We start from the raw sequence: 20,665 nt of genomic DNA, 5'->3' as shown, positions 1-20,665 counted from the left end.
TAATAATTAAAATAAAAAACTCAGAGGATGGCCCAGGCATGGTGGCTCACACTGGAAATTCCACTACTTTGGGAGGCCGAGGCAAGCGGATCACCTGAGCTCAGGAGTTTGAGACCAGCCTGGCCAACACGGTGAAACTCTATCTCTACTAAAAATACAAAAATTAGCTGGGCGTGGTGGTGCATGCTTGTAATCCCAGCTACTTGGGAGGCTGAAGCAGAATTGCTTGAACCCAGGAGGCGGAGGTTGCAGTGAGCCGAGATCATGCCACTGCACTCCAGCCTGGGCCACAGAGCAAGACTTTGTCTCAAAAAAAAAAAAAAAAAAAACCCAAAACAAACAAACAAACAAACAAAACCTCAGAGGAAGGGTTAAATGAATTAGACACAATTGAAGAGAGAATTAGAAAACTGGAAATTAAACACAAAGAACTAACTGAGAATGTAACACAGAGAAACAAGGAGAAAATATGAGAAGATATTAAGAGAGAAGGATAGAATGAAGTTTCCAACTACGTGTACTCAGCATCTCTGAAGGAAAGAACAGAAAGGAGAAACAGAGGCCATATGTGATGTACTAATGGAAATTTTACAAAATGGATAAAAGACATGAATCTACAAATATAGGAAACACAACTACTACCACGCAAAAGGAAGTAAAAATGTAAGGGAGAAAAAGAGTAATAAATCCACACCTAGTCACATTTCAGTAAAACTTCAGTATGCCAAAGGAAAAAAAAAAGGACTTTTGTTGGAATGTATCCATGTTTACGAAAGGATGGCACTCTAGAGAACATGGTCAACTGTTCCAAAACAAGGTACCCATCCTTTGAAAAATTTTTGATTACACAAACTTTTTTTTTTCCCTGAGAGAGCCTCACTCTGTCGCACAGGCTGGAGTGCAATGGTATGATCTTGGCTCACAGCAACCTCTGCCTCTCAGGTTCAAGCAAATCTCCTGCTTTAGCCTCCTGAGGGTGGGACTACAGGTGTGCACCACCACGCCCAGCTAATATTTGCATTTTCAGTACAAATAAGGTTTCACCATGTTGGCCAGGCTGATCTCAAACTCCTGACCTCAGGTGATCTGCCTGCCTTGACCTCCCAAAGTACGGGGATTACAGGTGTGAGCCACCACACCCGGGTCATAAAGACATTTTCAAAAAAAAAACAAAAATGGAAACTTTATGATCAACCAACTTTCACTATAGGGAAATTCTGAAAGATGCATCTCAAGAGAAAGAAAGCTCACCCCAGGAAGAAGATCTGAGATGCAAAAAGGAATGATAAGCAAAAAAAAGTGGGAAAATATGTAAGTAATATAAAGAAATACTGTAGATAGCAATAATATAAAATGTATGGGATTAAAGAGAGATAACTAAAATATTGAGCAAAAATAACGCATATAGTGCAAAAGAAATAACTGGATTTAAAGTTTTCCAAGATTCTTGAGCTGTCCAGAAGAAAGATGGATTAATTTTAGGCTTTGTTAAGTGTGCTTAGTAAAATTTCAAGACAAACCAATACAAATTACAAACACGGTCCTAACTTATAAACCAAGAGAGGAAAGAATGGACTAAGAAAATAAACAAACCGGCGGGGCACAGTAGATCACGCCTGTAATCCCTGCACTTTGGGAGGCCAAGGTGGGTGGATCACCCGAGGTTAGGAGTTCAAGACCAGCCTGGCCAACATGATGAAACCCCCATCTCTACTAAAAATATAAAAAATTAGCCGGACGTGGTGACAGGCACCTGTAATCACAGCTACTCAGGAGCTGAGGCAGGAGAACTGCTTGAACCCAGGGGGTGGAGGTTACAGTGAGCGCAGATCGTGCCACTGCACTCCAGCCTGGGCAGTAAGCAACAAGACCAAAACTCAGTCTCAAAAAATAAAAAATAAAATATATATATATTTTTTTTTTTAAAGGAAAGAAAGATGAAAAAAGAAACATGAAACAGGTGGGAAAACATTATAAAATATATAATTAAATTTAAACTCATCAGTAATTACATTAAAATTCAATGGATTAGCCGGGTGCAGTGGCTCACGCCTATAATCCCAGCACTTTGGGAGGCCAAGGCAGGTGGATCGCCTGAGGTCAGGAGTTCGAGAGCAGCCTGGCCAACATGGTGAAACCCTGTCTCTACTAATAATACAAAATTGAGCTGGGTGTGGTGGCAGGCACTTGTATTCCCAGCTACTTGGGAGGCTGAGGCAGGAGAATCGCTTAAACCTGGGAGGCAGAGGTTGCAGTGAGCCAAGATCGCACCATTGCACTACAGCCTGTGCAACATAGTGAGACTATGTCTCAAAAAAAAAAGAAAAAAAAATAGCCAGGCACGGTGGCAGGCGCCTATAGTCTCAGCTACTCGGGAGGCTGAGGCAGGAGAATGGCGTGAACCTGCGAGGCAGAGCTTGCAGTGAGCCAAGATCACACCACTGCACTCCAGTCTGGGTGAGTGAGACTCTGTCTCAAAAAAAAAAAAAAAAAAAAAAAAACAGAAATTGTCAACATGGATATGGAAATTTTTTTAAAATAGGAAACATAATTAAAATACAAAGACATGGATAATTTGAAAGCAAAAGAATGAAAATGATACACTGAGCAAATGCCAACCTAAAGAAAGTTGATGTTGCTGTATTACGATCAGATCACTTTAAAGTAAAATGCATTATAAGGGATAAAGATGGTCAGTACATAGAAACAGATGAATCAATATGCCAGGAATATGTAGTAATTCTAAATGTGTATATACCTAAATACATTGGCAAATTTTCTGTCGGAGCATAGATTTCAACTAGCCTCTCTCAATTATTGACATATCAAGCAGAAAAAAGTCAGTAAAGATTTGTATATTTGAATAACATAATTAACAAGCTTGGTCTGATAGAAAATACATAGAACTCTGCATCTAGTAAATAGAAAATACACTTTCTTCTTTAGCACATGGAAGAGTTACAAATGATGGCTAATGTATTTGGTCATTAAGCAGAACGACAAATCTCAAAGAATCATCATCATTCACATCACATTTCTTTAACCACCATGCCACTATGCTAGAGCTCAGCAACAAAAAGATAAATTGAAAAAAACAAAAACCAAGAAACTCTCATACACTCAGAAATTTAAAACCATATCTTGGTATACTCAAGGTATGGTTCTGGCCCACTCTTGGTCCTTGAAATCTTACCATGCCACTATGATTAAGCACAACCTTGGAGAGTAACAGTTTAGAAACTTCTGTAGCACCTGACATTGCTGTCACCCAACCAGCATTTAATTTTTATAGTAATTCATTTGTATTGTATTTTACAAAAGTATCAATCCACAATGGGCTGGATAACCAAACTGGTTCTTCATCATAGACTTTGGGAAGCAGTCTTTTGTATGTTATATTTCAAGCAAGAGACCAAATGGCAATTTAAAAACACTCAGAACTGGCCAGGCATGGTGGCTCATGCCAGTAATCCCTGCACTTCGGGAGGCCGAGGCAGGATCACCTGAGGTCAGGAGTTCAAGATCAGCCTGGTCAACATGGTGAAACCCCGTTTCTATAAAAATACAAAAATGAGCCGGGTGTGGTGGCGGGCACCTGTAGTCCCAGTTACTTGGGAGGCTGAGGCAGAATTCTGAGTTCCAGAATTGCAGGAGCCCGGGAGGCGGAGGTTGCAGTGAGCCAAGATCATACCATTGCACTCCAGCCCAAGTGACAACAGTGAGACCTCTTCCCAAAAAAACAAAAACAAAAAAAACCCACTCAGAACTAAATGATTAAAAAAGGAATATGTTCTCATAGACCTATTTTGCTGGATCATAGCTATTTACTTTTTGCCACTCTCACCACCAGCTTGTGTCTCCTCCAGGTTGGGGATCTGCCACCATTTTTGTGTCCCTCCCGCCTGACATGGCAACTAGTGGAGTAAGTACTCAGTATTTATTTAAGTATTGATTAGGTATTTAAATTTAAGTATTTAAAGTATTTATTTAAAGAATTGTTTAAATAAATTTAAAGAATTGCCTAAATATTTATTCAACTGAAATGGCAGCCATGGAATCATGCCTCTTCCTCCTCGGCACCTACTTTCTTGGCCTCACCCAGTGTCATGGAGTTACATCAGAAATCGATGCATTACTTGGCATATTTTACTGTGGCCCAGCAAGCAGTGGCTTAGACAGCCCCACACCTCCTCACGCATTTAACAATGAAAAGGAGGAGATAAGAGGGAGTGGAGGCAGTCTTATCATCCGTGCTTGGGAAGGTGAGCTGGTAGTGCCATCCTTGACATGAAGGAGCTACTTAAATACAAATTGGATTAGCAGGACAGGATTAGAGCCTGCTAGAAGGTATTATATACTTATAAACTGCTTTGTGGAAACTCCTATTGTTTTCATTATAAGCCCATACTTCACAGAGTCAATCAAATGAAATATGGAATTAGTCTATTGATAAAAAAAAATGAGATATAAAATGAAGTGACTACGTTTCAATAATGCCAAGAAAGCTGAATTAGGCAATAATGGTTCAGTTTAGCCAGACTCTAACTAGATAATCTGAAATTAAGAGTTTTAATATGGATTTCTTCTTACTGAGAAATAAACTCACTAAAAATGGTCTCTATGTCCTCCATCAAGAGAATAATATTCAAATAAGAAACATGATTAAGAGGTGACTTCAAGAAAGAAAAGGGAATATGAGATATTTGAGAAGTTTCAGGCTTATCTGGACTTTCCAGTGAATTGAAGCTCCAGGTCTAAATGGATGACATTCCCAATCCCAGGACACTGAAAGAGTCTGCAGGTGGGAACACAGAGCTCCTGTCAGTTACCTTTGAGAGATCATGGAGAACAGGAAGCTGACAAAAGATAAAAAGAAGCCAAGGCACTCGCTTTCCAAGAAAGACGAAAAAGGTGGATTAGGACATACACGAGCAGGTGAGTTGGAGGCTGATTCCTGGCAAAAATTCCAGGAAATTCAAATCTTGGTTCTGCTATTTAATGGCAATGTGACCTTGTACATATTTCATAACATTGCTATAAGGATTGAATAAGATAACATATGTAAATGAGATAAGGTATGTAAATAACAATATATGTAATACAGTACTTGTAACATAGAAAATTCTCGGCCAGGTGCAGTGGCTCATGCCTGTAATCCCAGTACTTTGGGAGGCCAAGGTGGGCAGATCACCTGAGGTCAGGAGTTGGAAACTAGTCTGGCCAACATGGTGAAACCCTATCTTTCCTAAAAATACAAAATTAGCCAGCCATGGTGGTGCATGCCTGTAATCCCAGCTACTCGGGAGGCTGAGGCAGAAGAATCACTTGAACCCAGGAGGCGGAGATTGCAGTGAGTGAGCCGAGATCGAGCCACTGCACTCCAGCCTGGGCAACAAGAGCAAAACTCCATCTGTGAAAAAATAAATAAATAAATTCATGAACTGGATAGCTCTGTGCCTCAGTTTCCTTACTTGTAAAAGGAATGTACTCATAGCACCTCATTGGCTTGTCATGTAAATTACAGCACCCAGCATTTCGTCAGCACTATGTACATCTCTGTTCAATAAACTGGAAAAGAAGTCTTTCGTGGCATGCTTGGGTAGCACTTGGCCCCAGCCTCTTCAAGATTTCCCAGAAACTTGTTAAATTTTCATATGATGTGCACGTCAAATTCTCAGATGATGTAAATGTTGGATAATGAAATCAAAATCCAAAAAGACCTTGACAGGCTAGGGCTATGATATGAAATATGTGAGATAAAATTAAGTCCTAGATAGAGATTGTAAGAAAAAAATAACTTTTTTTTTTTTTTTTTTGAGACAGAGTCCTGCTCTGTCGCCCAGGCTGGAGTACAGTGGGGCAATCTCAGCTCACTACAACTTCCACCTCCCAGCTTCAAGCGATTCTTATGCCTCAGCTTCCTGAGTAGCTGGGATTACAGGTGTGGGCCACCACACCCAGCTGATTTTTTGTATTTTTAGTAGAGATGAAGTTTTGCCATGTTGCCCAGGCTGGTCTTGAACTCCTGGCCTCAAGTGATCCACCTGCCTCGACCTCCCAGAGTGCTGGAATACTGATGTGAGCCACTGCACCCGGCCAAGATTATTATTATTATTATTTTGAGACAGAGTCTCACTCTGTCACCCAGGCTGGAGTGCAGTGGCGTGATCTCAGCTCACTGCAAGCTCTGCCTCCCGGGTTCCCGCCATTCTTCTGCCTCAGCCTCCTGAGTAGCTGGGACTACAGGCGCCCGTCACCATGCCCGGCTAATTTTTTGTATTTTTAATAGAGAAGGGGTCGCACCATGTTGGCCAGGATGGTCTCGATCTCCTGACCTTGTGATCCGCCTGCCTTGGCCTCCCAAAGTGCTGGGATTACAGGCGTGAGCCACCATGCCCGGGATATTATTATTTTAAACAAAGACCAGCTTGGCTTTCCAGAAGTTTCTATGGATAAAAAAGAGAATTTTGGCCGGGCATCATGGCTTATGCCTGTAATCCCAGCACTTTGGGAGGCCGAGGCATGAGGATCACTTGAGTCCAGGAGTTCAAGACCAGCCTGGGCAACACAGCAAGATCCTATCTCTACAAAAATAAAACAATTAGCTGGGTATGGTGGTGGGTGCCTATAGTCCCAGCTGCTCAGGAAGCTGAAGTGGGAGGACTGCTTGAGCCTAGGAGTTGGAGGCTGCAAGAGCTATGATGACACCACTGCACCCCAGTCTGGGCAACAGAACGACCAAAAAAAAATTTTTTAATGACCTTTTAGCTGCCTCTAATCTTAGTATGCCTAAAACAGTGTGTCTAGCACATTGCAATGTCCAGCTGCATTAGAAGAATGAAAATGTCCTAATAAAGACACTATGTGGACATACGTACTTCAAGATGGCGGGCACTGCTTGCCCATCATCAACTCTTCTTTCCCTGCTCCTCCTCACGTTTCTCCTAAGTGGCAGCACAGCTGCTACTACTATGGAGATAAGGATGGCTTTGGAACCCAGATAAACAATAAGGAAATGTAAAGCAGAAACAGACTCTATTTCCAACTCATTTGAGTGGCAGAAAACATTCTCAGTGGGTATTGGAGGACAGCCTCAAGATTTGTGAAGAACTATAATTAGAAGTTTATCAGGGCACCTAATGGCTCACTGTGCTACAATGCTAAAATAAATTCCCCTCTAATCGTGATTACTACAGGATTTATCTAATCTATTTCCTATAGGAAATCAAGCTACTCCCAGGTACTTTATCAACTTTTTTCTCATAATAAACCCTGTCCTGACAAAAGAAGATATTGTCATCCCTACAGTATAGATAAGAAATTGAGGCAAAGAAGTAAAGTGAATTGCCCTGGGTCACACAGAACTGGAATTACAATTTAGCATCTAATCTTGGAGTGCACTACATGAGGTATAGGAAGGAGCATACTGAAATCACATTATAGCCTTCAGAAAAAGGCCTATTTACTTTAATCTCTGGGAGAAAGATTAATAGTATTTTCCTTGGCACATGACAAAGATGTTGAGTAGACATTTTAGATTCCACAGGCTCATTCTAATCCTTTTCCAAATACTTGGAAAGCCTTAGTTTGACCATTAGGAAGATACTGGAAATTAAATTTTTTCTTTAAAATTAAGGCAAATATTTGCTGGAAACTCCAGAAAAAGCAATTAATCCAGAAAATTGTATAGTTCAGCCACGTTGTTTCAGGTCACCTGGGGCGAGAAACTTTCAAGTAGGCATAAATCCAGAGAGCCAGCTCCCTCATTCCCCCCTCCCACGACCCATTCCCAGCCCAACCTCATTGTCTGGGGCCTGGATAGATAAAGGTCAAGCGAACTCATGTTTTTAACTTTAAAAGTTCCAAGCAAATGTAAGTTATTGTTATAATGATTTATATATCTCAACGAATTACTGAATGAATCCATGTTCATTAGAAAAACATAGAAAACAAAGTTGAGCAAAACAAAATAAAAAGCAACTACTGGCCGGGCGCGGTGGCTCAAGCCTGTAATCCCAGCACTTTGGGAGGCCGAGGCGGGCGGATCACAAGGTCAGGAGATCGAGACCATCCTGGCTAACACGGTGAAACCCCGTCTCTACTAAAAACACACACAAAAAAAGTAGCCGGGCGAGGTGGCGGGCGCCTGTAGTCCCAGCTACTCGGGAGGCTGAGGCAGGAGAATGGCGTAAACCCAGGAGGCAGAGCTTGCAGTGAGCTGAGATCGCGCCACTGCACTCCAGCCTGGGGGACAGAGCAAGACTCCGTCTCAAAAAAAAAAAAAAAAAACCAAAAAAAAAACAAACAAAAAAAAAGCAACTACTATACAATCAAGCAGTAAGAGTCTTTTGTACCTATTTACAAATTGGTTATTTTGGTTTTTTAAAACTTTTTTGGAGACAGGGTCTCACTCTGTTGCCCCAGCTGGAGTGCAGTGGCATGATCATGGTTCACTGCAGCCTCAAACTCTTGGGCTGAAGTGATTCTACCACCTCAGCCTCCTGAGTAGCTGGACTACGGGTACACGCCACCACACCTGGCTAATTTTTTTCTTTTCTTTTTGGTAGAAACGGGGTTTTGCTATGTTGCCCAGACTGGTCTCAAACTCCTGAGCTCAAGTGATGCTCCTATCTTGGCCTCCCGAAGCGTAGGGATTACAGGCATGAGCCACCTCATCTGGCCTACAAATTGGATATTTTCTAAGGCTCATCTCTTTGGTCAGGCCATAAGGAAATAAGCCAGAAGCTACAGACAACCACTAAGGTTCTAGATGTCATTTCCCGTCAATTAAGTAGAGAAAATGGTGATTTATCCATGAAAAGCTATGTTGTATTCTCTTGATACATATCCCAGAAGAGAGAAGACCACTACTCCGTATACCTGGTGGTAAGAAGAAATAACTTCCTAGTTGCATTTTATCAGTCTGAAAATCTGACACCACAATTTTAGAATTATCTAATTCAGTGGTCCCCAACCTTTCTGGCACCAGACACCTGTTTTGTGGAAGGTAATTATTTCATGGGAGGTGGGGCGGTGCAATGGTTTCGGATGAAACTGTTCCACCTCAGATCATCAGGCATTAGTTAGATTCTTATAAGAAGCGTGCAACCTAGATCCTTCACATGCGCAGTTCACAACAGGGTCACGCTCCTTGAGAATCTAATGCCACTGCTGATCTGACAGGAGGCAGAGCTTAGGCCATAACGCTTGTTCACCCACGGCTCATCTCCTGGGGTCTGGCCCAGTCCCTAACAGGCCTGTACTGTGGCCTGTACTGGTCCATGGCCTGGGGATTGGGGACCCCTGATGTCACTCATTTACTTAGACCAGCAAATATCATGGCCAAAATTGATTGTCTATCTTTTTATCTATACATACACACAGTCTCATATACTGAAGGTCATGATTTTAAAATACATTTTGGTGGGATTCTTCCTTTCTCTCAGAGAAAAGAGATACACATTTAGAACCTATATAAAAGTAGGCCAAAGAATTGTTAATAATCAACAAAAGATGAGTACGGTAGAATCTTTCCAAATTGTGGGCAATGTCACTATTCGGAAGAGAAGCAAATTTCAATCCCTTTCTTTTTCTCATACTAAAATCATGCCATTACCTTTTTGTTTGCAGCCACACCATCCTCACAGTCGAGCACTGCACAATCTACATTCAGGGATGGGATCTTCTTTATTTTCTTTTCATCATTTCCAGGTACATAAAGCACTGCCCTCCGGGGGATGTACTTGGGACTGGATGAGGAACTATATCCAAGTCTGGGGACATCAGCTGCTAGAGACACTTTCCTGCAAGACACATGATTAGGGTTAGCCCAGAATGAGATTTCTGTATTTATAAACTTGTGAAAAACTACATCTCAATGCAAAATTAAAACAGAACACATGGATAATCTTTTTTTGTTTTGAGACAGGGTCTTGCTGTGTCACCCAGTTTGAAGTGCACTGGTGTGATCTCAGCTCACTGCAACCTCCACCTCCAGGCTCAGGTGATCCTCCCACCTCAGCCTCCCCAGTAGCTGGGACTAAAGGTATGCGCCACTATGCCTGGCTAATTTTTGTATTTTTTGCAGAGACGGGATTTTGTCACATTGCCCAGGCTGATCTTGAACTCCTAGCCTCAAGAGATCCATCTGCCTTGGCCTCCCAAAGTGCTGGGATTATAGGCATGAGCCACCATGCCTGGCTGGATAATCTTTTAAAATTATGGTGGAATACAATCACACACAAAATCCAAGAAAATAATAATAGCAGAAATAATCAATGAACTAAATGTTATTTTGGCTGAGGTTTAAAAAACAGATAGGACTGTCTACTGACATCTTCTGAGAGAAAGAGGGTATACATATTTCTTCTTGGAAAACATTTCCAGTATTGTTATACTGTCCAGATAGCATCCATGGAGAGAAAACGAGAGAAAATGTCTCCAAAAGGTACTGTACGAAACGATACTATCTGTAATTATACACAAAAGTAAAAAAGTAGGAAAAAAAAAAAAACTAAAGAAGCATTAGTCTATGGCCCTTGCCCTGCCAATACATCTTTTAAAGGAGGTATATCAGTGATTCACATCCAATTTTAACAAGACAAGATAGACTGATTCTTTTTAAGTGAGTAGGACAGTGAATGTCGCTGTAATTGTAGGCAACTTAATTACCGGTAACTTCAGATTCTTCATCTATAAAAATAATACTCATTTTGTAGGTTGTTGAGAAGATTAAGTTAAAGGAAATAATGAACATGAAGCACTAAGCCAAAGCCTGGCAGATATTTTAGCTACTTGAAATGGTGGTGGGCGTAGCAGGAGTACCAACAGCTGCTGTTGTTATTAATGGAGAATCTCTAGCTGTCAGTAGCCCTGGCCTGCTTCTAAACTATGCCCTTGCTTTCCCTTGCCTACCATACCAAGTTCAGTCTCTGTTAGGAATAAAAGGTGTTGGCCAGAAGCTCCTTTGACTTACTACCGCCCTTGCCTGGTCCATAGTTTATCCTGTGAAAACCATGCTTTAGCTCATACGCTATGGTCAAGGAAGACGAAATCAGCTCCCGTAATCAGGACCAGTGACACAATTTGCGGGGTCCAGTGAAAAGGAAAATGCAGAGGCCTTTGTTTATAATTTATTAAGAATTTCACAAAGGTAACAGAAGAATATTACATCAAGCACTAGGTGTTTCTAAGAGCACAAATTACATGTCCATGAAGCCAGCCCTGCCCATAAGAGATGAAGTTCTATGACATGAAGACTGCCAATTAGGCCTTAGGCCACGTGTGGTGGCCCACACCTGTAATACCAATACTTTGGGGAGCCAAAGTAGGCAGATCACTTCAGCCCAGAGTTTGAGACCAGCCTGGGCAACATAGCAAAATATCATCTCTATCAGGAAAAAAAACTCAAAAGGCAAAAATTAGCTGAGTGTAGTGTATATGCCTGTAGGCCCAGCTACTCAGGAGGCTGAGGTGGGAGGATCAATTGAGCCCAGGAGGTCAATGAGGCTGCAATGAGCTGTGATCACACAGCTGCACTCCAGCCTGGGCAACAGAGCAATACTTTGTCTCAAAAAAAAAAAAGGGCCGGGTACGGTGACTCACGCCTGTAATCCCAGCACTTTGGGAGGCCAAGGTGGGTGGATCACAAGGTCAGGAGATGGAGACCATCCTGGCCAACATGGTGAAACCCCATCTCTACTAAAAATATAAAAACTAGCTGGGTGTGGTGGTGCACACCTGTAATCTCAGCTACTCGGGAAGCTGAGGCAGGAGAATCGCTTGAACCCAGGAGGCGGAGATTGCAGTGAGCCAAGATCGCACCATTGTCCTCCAGCCTGGCAACAGAGAGATACTCCGTCTCAAAAAAAATACATTGCCAGTTAAGAAAAGTTAAAACCCAGCCGGGCACAGTAGCTCACACCTGTAATCCCAGCACTTTGGGAGGCCGAGGTAGGTGGATCACCTGAGGTAAAGAGTTTGAGACCAGCCTGGCCAACATGATGAAACCCTGTCTCTACTAAAAATACAAATATCAGCCGGGCATGGTCGCGGGCACCTGTAATTCCAGCTACTTGGGTGACTGAGTAGCGAGAATCGCTTGAACCCAGGAGGCGGAGGTTGCAGTGAGCCGACATTGCGCCACTGCACTCCTGCCTGGGCGATAAGAGCGAGACTCCATCTCAAAAAAAAAAAAAGAAAAAAGAAAAAGAAAGAAAAGTTAAAACCCTAGCAAACTGATGTTTTACTCTCCCTAGATAAACAGCATGATCTTAAAAAAAAAAAAAAATATATATATATATATATATCAGCTATATTCCTCATGGAAACTCTGGACATCAGTAGTTAACACTACCAAATACTTTGCACGGTTGTAACATTTCACCAGGATTAGTGTGCTTGTGACTTCATGTATCTCAAGAAAAATGTATCTCACTGTCTTTTGGGGCCTTGCAAGTTTGTGTGGGGGCCCTCATTCCTTCTTCTAGCCAACTTTACCGTAAGGAACTCTAAAACTTGAGTCTGGGTGGGGAGGGGGGAGGGATAGCATTAGGAGATATACCTAATGTAAATGACGAGTTACTAGGTGCAGCACACCAACATGGCACATGTATACAAATGTAACAAACCTGCACGTTGTGCACATGTACCCTAGAACTTAAAGTATAATAATAAAATAAAATAAAAACTTGAGTCTGGGTCTTATTTTGCCACAACATAAGCACTGTAACATGTGAGGTATGGTGAGATAGAGATGAATTTTAAAAGTGTACATGGCTTATGAAACATTTCATTTAATATAAAACATATTATGGCCAGCTAATTGAAGAGTGCCTGAAATATCTGTCATCGTTTTTCATTGATTGAAAATAATCTGGTTTATCTAAAAACAGGGAAAAAAACATAATGATGTAACAGCAACAACCACATTTTACTTATTCACACTGGAGACTAGAATTTGCAACATATACATTTCCCTAAAAATACCAAGAAATGTTTGGGACAAATTCTCTGCTCATCAGGATTTAATGTAACCACACATGTGAAAATCTAAGAGGGGGGAAGATGGTGGAGTAGAAAGCACCAGCAATCTTCCCCACCCAGACAACAACTGCATTAGCAACATCTTCCTGCTGTAACTATTTTGAAACTATTTTGGAATCTATTGAAGCTTGCAACTTCTAAGGGAAGGCGTGGATATTAAATAGTAGTTAATTTTGGTCAATTTCAGCTCTTAGCAGAGTAGCAGCTACCCATCCCCCACCTCTCAGTCACATGGTAGGCAGCTGTGCCCATGTTCCCAAAGCAAACTGCACATAGCTTGAGGGAGCCAGGGTGGGCAGAAACAAAGACCCTGACCCTCCAAATATCAAGGATCTGTGCTCTGATCACTGATTGCTGGTTCTCATCACAGAAGTGCAGACAAAGAGGCTGAGAGCCACTGTTATTATATCTCCCTCCAATGTTGCAAGCCCCTCTCCCTTGGGCTGAAGTGACCTCCAGGTAATTTAAAGGGCCAGCACCTCCCCCATTACTTGTTTGCTTTTTTCCCTTTTAGAAGTCAGATATTAAAGACTAGGACATTCAAAAACAAACACACATATAGGGGAAAATAGAAATGACCATGGATGCCCAGAGGAAGGCTCAGAAAAGACCTGAGAAGCCAGGAGTGCTAGCTCATGCCTGTAATCCTAGCACTTTGGGAGGCCAAGGCAGGGAGATCACCTGAGGTCGGAGTTCCAGACCAGCCTAGCTAACACGGTGAAACAATGTTTCTACTAAAAATACAAAAAATTAGCTGGGCATGGTGGCGCATGCCTGTAATCCCAGCTATTTGGGTGGCTGAGGCACAAGAATTGCTTGAATCTGGGAGGTGGAGGCTGCAGTGAGCCAAGATTGCACCACTGCACTCCAGCCTGGGTGACAGAGTGAGAGTCTGTCTTAAGAAAAAAAAAGAGGTTGGGCGCAGTGGCTCACGCCTGTAATCCCAGCACTTTGGGAGGCTAAGGCTGGCGGATCACGAGGTCAGGAGTTTGAGACCAGCCTAGACAACATGGTGAAACCCCGTCTGTACTAAAAATTAAAAAATCAGCGGGGCATGGTGGCAGGTGCCTGTAATCCTAGCTACTTGGGAGGCTGAGGCAGGAGAATCACTTGAATTCGGGAAGCAGAGGTTGCAGTGAGCTGAGATCACACTGTTTGCACTCCAGCCTGGGTGACAGAGCGAGACTCTGTCAAAAAAAAAAAAAAAGAAAGAAAAAGAAAAGACTTGAGGAGACCTTACATTTATACCTCAGGCTTATATTATCCTCAGCATACACACAGTATACAACCATCAAATAAGTAAACAAAAACAGCGAACCCAGGGGAGGGGGAGAATCTGATTTCTAGATACCACACTGTTAGATTCAAACATTCACTTTTCAACAACAAAAAAAATCACAAAACATATGAAGAAAGAGGAAAATATGGCCCAGTCAAAGGAAGAAAAATAAGTCAACAGAAACAGTCCCTGAAAGAGACCTGATGGCAAAGACTTTAAAACAACTGTCTTAAAGATGCTCAGAGAACTAAAGGAAGAAGTGAAGAACATCAAGATAATGATGTATGAACAAAATGGAAATATCAGTAAAGAGACAGAAAACTTAAAAAGATACCATAAACCCCCGAACTGAAAAGTACAATAATCGAAATGAAAAATTCACTAGAGGGATTCAAAGGCAGATTTGGCAGGCAGAAGAAAGAATTAGCAAACTTGAAGAGAGGACAATGGAAATCATCAAGTCTGAGGAACAGAAAAAAGACTGAAGAGAAGTGAACAGAGCCTAAAGGACCTGTGGGACACCATCAAGCAGACACACACACACACACACACACACACACACACACACACACACAGAGGAAATTCCAGAAGGATAAGGAGAGAAAAGTGTAGCAAGAGTATTTTGAAAAGATAATGGCTGAAAACTCTCCAAATTTGGTGAAAGACTTGAATACAAACATCCAAGAAGTTAAATGAACTCCAAGTAAGATGAACTCAAAGACACACACACCTAGACATATTAAAATAAAACTTTTAAAAGTGAAAGACCCAGTTCTGAAATGGTGGCATAAAAGTAAGCTGACTTTAGTACCCACCCCTCCCCAACAGAAAAACAAAAACAAATATACAGCACTGAAATTATCACCAGAAGGACCTCAGAACTCAAATATGAAGATGAGACAGTTCCTAGGACCCCAGAAAAACCCCTGAGCAGATGGTTAGACAATTGGATTTCTAAGTCCATAACAACACTCCCCACATTATGACAACCACCAGGCATGCAAAAACGTTTCCTCCAACTCACTGTTTCTACACTGGAAAAAGTGTAATTGAGGTGGATATTCAGCTTCTCCACCATCTTGGGTTCCCTGGCAGGAGGCCGGCCCTGCCTTAATCCATGGAAAGCATCCCAAGTGCCTGAAGGGAGAAATATCCCTGAGGAAAGACAGAGGCAAAGCAGGGAGGTGGGACTACCATCCCCAGCTCTGCGATCTCTGTTCTGTAACTCAGCAAAAGGAGATGCCAAAGCAGAGTGGCTGTTCAGAAGTACCACACTGTAGGAGGTCTGTCCCACAGATCCCGTGGGCATGGACCCCTAGCCAGCCTTCCCACACTGCCAGGAAAACCCCCTGGGGACCTCCTCCATTCAGGAAGAGCTGCTTTCTGATAGTTTACTAAGAGCTGAGGTGAACCTGGGTTTAAGGCTCCACCTAGAGCTGAAAATGAGGCAGTGACCCAGCAGCAAAAAGCCTCTAAGCAAATGTATCCAATAAAATATAAAAACAAGCCAGCCAGAGAAGACTGGATTAAATGACTAATCCTTCAATGCAAAGACTTACACATCAACAGGAAACAACAGCAAACAGGGAATCATGATCTCCCCAAATGGACATAGCAAGGAACCAGTAACTGACTCTAAATGAGAGGATGATATATACATTCTCTAACCAAGAATTCAGAATAGAAGTTCTAAGGAAACTCAGTGATCTTTAAGATAACACAGAAAAGCAGTTCAGAAATTTATCAGATAAACTGAGCAAAGAGATTGAAATAATAAAAAGAAATCAAACAAATCTTAGAACTGAGAAATATGTTTGCAGAACTGAAGAATTCCTTAGAGGCTTTCAACAGAAAAAATATGGATCAAGCAGAGGTAAGAATCATTGAGCTTGAAGATAGGCTATTTGAAAATACACAAAGGAGAAAAAAATCTTTAAAAAATGAGAATCAACAAATATTGCCCACAAGATACAGAAAATTACCTCAAAAGACCAAATTTGCCAAATGAGTTGGTTCATGCTTATAATCCCAGCACTTTGGGAGGCTGAAGCAGGAGGATCACTTGAAGGCAGGAGTTTGAGACTAGCCTGGGCAACATAGTGAGACCCTCTTTCTACAAAAAATAAAAACACTAGCAGGGCACGGTGGTGCATGCCTGTAGTCCCAGCCATGCAGGAGGCTGAGGTGGGAGGATTGCTTGAACCCAGGAGTTCGAGACTGAGTGAGCTGTGATCATACCACTGCACTCTAGCCCAGGTGACAGAGTGAGAACTTGTCTTTTAAAAAAAAAAGACTCAACTGGGCGCAGTGGCTCATGCCTGTAATCCCCGTACTTTGGAAGGCTGAGGCAGGTGGATTGCTTGAGCTCAGGAGTTCAAGACCAGTCTGGGCAATATGGCAAAACCCTGTCTCTAGAAAACATACAAAAAATTAGCCAGGCATGGTGGCACGTGCCTGTTGTCCCAGTTACTCAGGAGGCTGAGATGGGAGGATTGTTTGAGCCTAGGAGGTCGAGGCTGCAGTGAGTTGTGACTGCACCACTGCACTCTTTTACAGAGGGAGAAAAAATAAAAAGACAAAATCTAAGAATTATTGAGGTTCAATAGGAAGTTGAACAAGTGCAAGGGATAGACAGCTTATTCAAAAAAAAAAAAAGAGAGAGAGAGAGAAAAAAAAAACTTTCCAAAACTTGAGAAAGATATAAATATCCAGGTATAGGAAGGTTAGAGAACACCAAACGGATTTGACCCAAATAAGACTACCTCAGGACATATAATAATCAGACTCTCAAAGGTCAAGGACAAACAGAATCCTAAAAGCAGCAAGAGAAAATCAGCAAATAACATATAAAGGCACTCCGATGTGTCTGGCAGTTCTCAATGGACACCGTACAGGCCAGGGGGAAGCAATAGAATGACATTTTTTTTTTTTTTTTTTTTTTTTTTTTTTTGAGACGGAGTCTCGCGCTGTGTCACCCAGGCTGGAGTGCAGTGGCGCGATCTCGGCTCACTGCAAGCTCCGCCTCCCAGGTTCAGGCCATTCTCCTGCCTCAGCCTCCGAGTAGCTGGGACTACAGGCGCCCGCCACCACGCCCGGCTAGTTTTTTGTATTTTTAGTAGAGACGGGGTTTCACCATGTTAGCCAGGATGGTCTCGATCTCCTGACCTCGTGATCCGCCCGCCTTGGCCTCCCAAAGTGCTGGGATTACAGGCTTGAGCCACCGCGCCCGGCAGAATGACATTTTTAAAGTGCTGAAAAAAACAACTGCCATCCAAAAGTACTGTATTCAGCAAAGTTATCCTTCAAATATGTTTTTCCCAGGCAAATGAAAGCAGAGAGAATTCACCACCATCACTTGTCTTAACAAGAAACACTAAATATTGAGTTATTAGATCTAAAAGAAAAAAACACTAAAGTGCAAAAACAAAAAAACAGAAAAGAAAAATATTTGAAGGTATAAAACTCATTGGTAAAATTAAATATAAATACAAGGGTTGGGCGTGGTGGCTCACACCCATAATTTTAGCACTTTGGGAGGTCGAGGCAGCAGGATTGCCTCAGGCAGAAGTTCAAGGCAAGCCTGGACAACATAGCAAGACTCGTGAGACCCCATCTCTAAAAAAAAAAAAAATTAGCCAGGCATGGTGGTGCATGCCTGTAGTACCCAGATACTTGGGAGGCTGAGGCAGGAGGATTGCTTCAGCCCACGAGTTCAGGGTTGCAGTGATCCATGATCATTCCACTGCACTCTAGCCTGGGTGACAGATTAAGATGCTGTCTCAAAAAAAAAAACAAAAAAAAAGGTATGATATACAAAAATTGATAAGCCCTTGGTTAGACTAAGAAAAAAGAAAAAGAGGGAACACCCAAATAAATAACTTTAAAAATGAAAAAGGAGACATAACAATTGAGACCACAGAAATACAAAGAATCATTAGAGACTATTATGAACAACTATATGCCAACAAACTGGAAAATCTAGAAGAAATGGATAAATTCCTAGATATATACACCTACCAAGATTGAACCATGAAGAAATAGGAAAACTCAATAAACCAATAACAAGTAGTGATATTGAAGCCATAATAAAGTCTCCCATGAAAGAAATCCCCAGATGGCCTGATGGCTTTGTTGCTGAATTCTACCAAACATTTAAATAACGAATATCAATTTTATGCAAATTCAAAAAAATTGAAGAGTCAGCCTGGGCAACATGGCAAAACCATATCTCTACCTAAAAAAAAGAAGGAAAAAAATTAGCCAGACATAGTGGTATACATCTGTAGTCCCAGCTACTTGGGTGGCTGAGGCAGAGAATCCCTTGAGCCTAGCAGGTCAAGGCTGCAGTGAGCTGTGATTGCACCACTGCACTCAGCCTGGGTGACAGGGCAAGATCCTGTCTCAAAAAAAAAAAATTTTTTTTTTTGAAGAGGAATGAATACTCCAATACTCCCAAGCTAATTCTATGAGGCCAGCATTATCCTGATACCAAAACCAGAGAAGGACATAACAAAAAAAGGAAAACTAAGATGATGAACACAGATGCAAAAATTCTCATTGAAATACTAGCCAACTGACTTCAGCAACACATTAAAAAGATCATTCACCATGACTGGCCGGATGCGGTGGCTCACACCTGTAATCCCAGCACTTTGGGAGGCTGAGGCGGGTAGCGAGGTCAGGAGTTTGAGACCAGCCTGGCCAACATGGTGAAACCCCATCTCTACTGAAAATACAAAAATTAGCCAGGCGTGGTGGCATGTTCCTGTAATCCCAGCTACTTGGGAGGCTGAGGCAGGAGAATCGCTTGAACCCGGGAGGCAGAGGTTGCAGTGAGCCGAGATCGTGCCACTGCACTCCAGCCTGGGCAACAAGAGCAAGACTCTGTCTAGTTTAAAAAAAAAAAAAAGAATAAAAAGATCATTCACCATGATCAAGTGAGATTCATCCCAGAGATGCGAGGATGATTCAACATATGCAAACAAATAAACATAATACATCACGTTAACAGAACCAAGAACAAAGACTATGTGATTATTTCAATGGATGTCAAAAAAGCATTTGATAAAATTCAGCATCCCTTTATGATCAAAACCCTCATCAAACTGGGTATAAGAAGAACATACCTCAAAATATAGGGGTCATATATGACAAACCCAAGGCTAACATCATCCTGAACAGGGAGAAATTGAGGACTTTCCTCTAAGATCTAGAACAAGACAGGGATGCCCACTTTTGCCACTTGTATTCAGTATAATACTGGAAGATCCTGACCAGAGCAATTAGGTAAGAGAAAAAAATAAAGGGTATCCAAACTGGAAAGGAAGAAGTCAAATTAGCCTTGTTCACAAATAACATGATCTTATACTTAGAAAAACTTAGAGATTACATCAAACAACTGCTAGAACTGATAAACTAATTCAGTAAAGTTGCAGAATACAAAATCAACATACAGAAATCAGCAGCATTTATATACAACAGCAGTGAACAATATGAAAAAGATATCAATAAAGCAATGCTATTTATAATAGCTATAAATGATATTAAAAACCTAGCAGCCAAATTTAACCAAAGAAATAAAAGATCTCTACAACGAAAACTATAAAACACCAATGAAAGAAATTGAGGAGGACACACCAAAAAAATGGAAAGATATTCTAATCTATGCTCACAGCTTTAACATCATTAAAATGACAATACTACTCAGAGCAGTTCACAAATTCAATGCAATCCCTATCAAAGTACCAATGATATTCTTCATAAAAAGGGAAAAATGTTCTAAAATTTATATGGAACCACAAGAGACTTCGAATAGTCAAAGCAATTCTGAACAAAACAAAGAAAGCTGGAAGCATCACACTACCTGACTTCAAAATTTACTACAAAGTTATAACCAAATCAGCATGGTACCAGCATAAAAACAGACACAGGGACATAGACCAGTGGAACAGAATAGAGAAACCAAATATAAATCCATGCATTTATGAGCAACTCATTTTTGACAAAGGCTCCACAAACATGCAGTGAGGAAAGAACTGTCTCTTCAGTGGTGCTGGGAAAACTGGATAAACACATTCAGAAGGATGAAACTAGACCTCTCTCTCACCATACACAAAAATCAAGTAAAAATGGGGCCGGGCACGGTGGCTCAAGCCTGTAATCCCAGCACTTTGGGAGGCCGAGGCGGGTGGATCACAAGGTCAGGAGATCGAGACTATCCTGGCTAACACGGTGAAACCCCGTCTCTACTAAAAATACAAAAACCTAGCCGGGCGCGGTAGCGGGCGCCTGTAGTCCCAGCTACTCGGGAGGCTGAGGCGGGAGAATGGCGTGAACCCGGGG

The 20,665-nt window shown here is 41.8% G+C and overlaps 1 protein-coding gene across 1 annotated transcript in view; it reads right to left on the bottom strand.

Annotated features, from left to right (window-relative positions):
- CLYBL (citrate lyase beta like) overlaps positions 1–20,665 on the bottom strand; it is a 282,666-nt gene that overhangs the window by 106,507 nt on the left and 155,494 nt on the right. The window contains exon 2 of the mRNA XM_025364289.1: positions 9,617–9,803. Coding sequence (XP_025220074.1) covers positions 9,617–9,803 — 187 coding nt within the window. The remainder of the gene's footprint in view (positions 1–9,616; positions 9,804–20,665) is intronic.

The sequence above is a fragment of the Theropithecus gelada genome, chromosome 17 (genome assembly GCF_003255815.1).
Source record: "Theropithecus gelada isolate Dixy chromosome 17, Tgel_1.0, whole genome shotgun sequence".
NCBI classification, from domain to species: domain Eukaryota; kingdom Metazoa; phylum Chordata; class Mammalia; order Primates; family Cercopithecidae; genus Theropithecus; species Theropithecus gelada.
The sequence above is the reverse complement of the archived record's forward strand: the minus strand, read 5'-3'. Positions and strand labels throughout refer to the sequence as shown.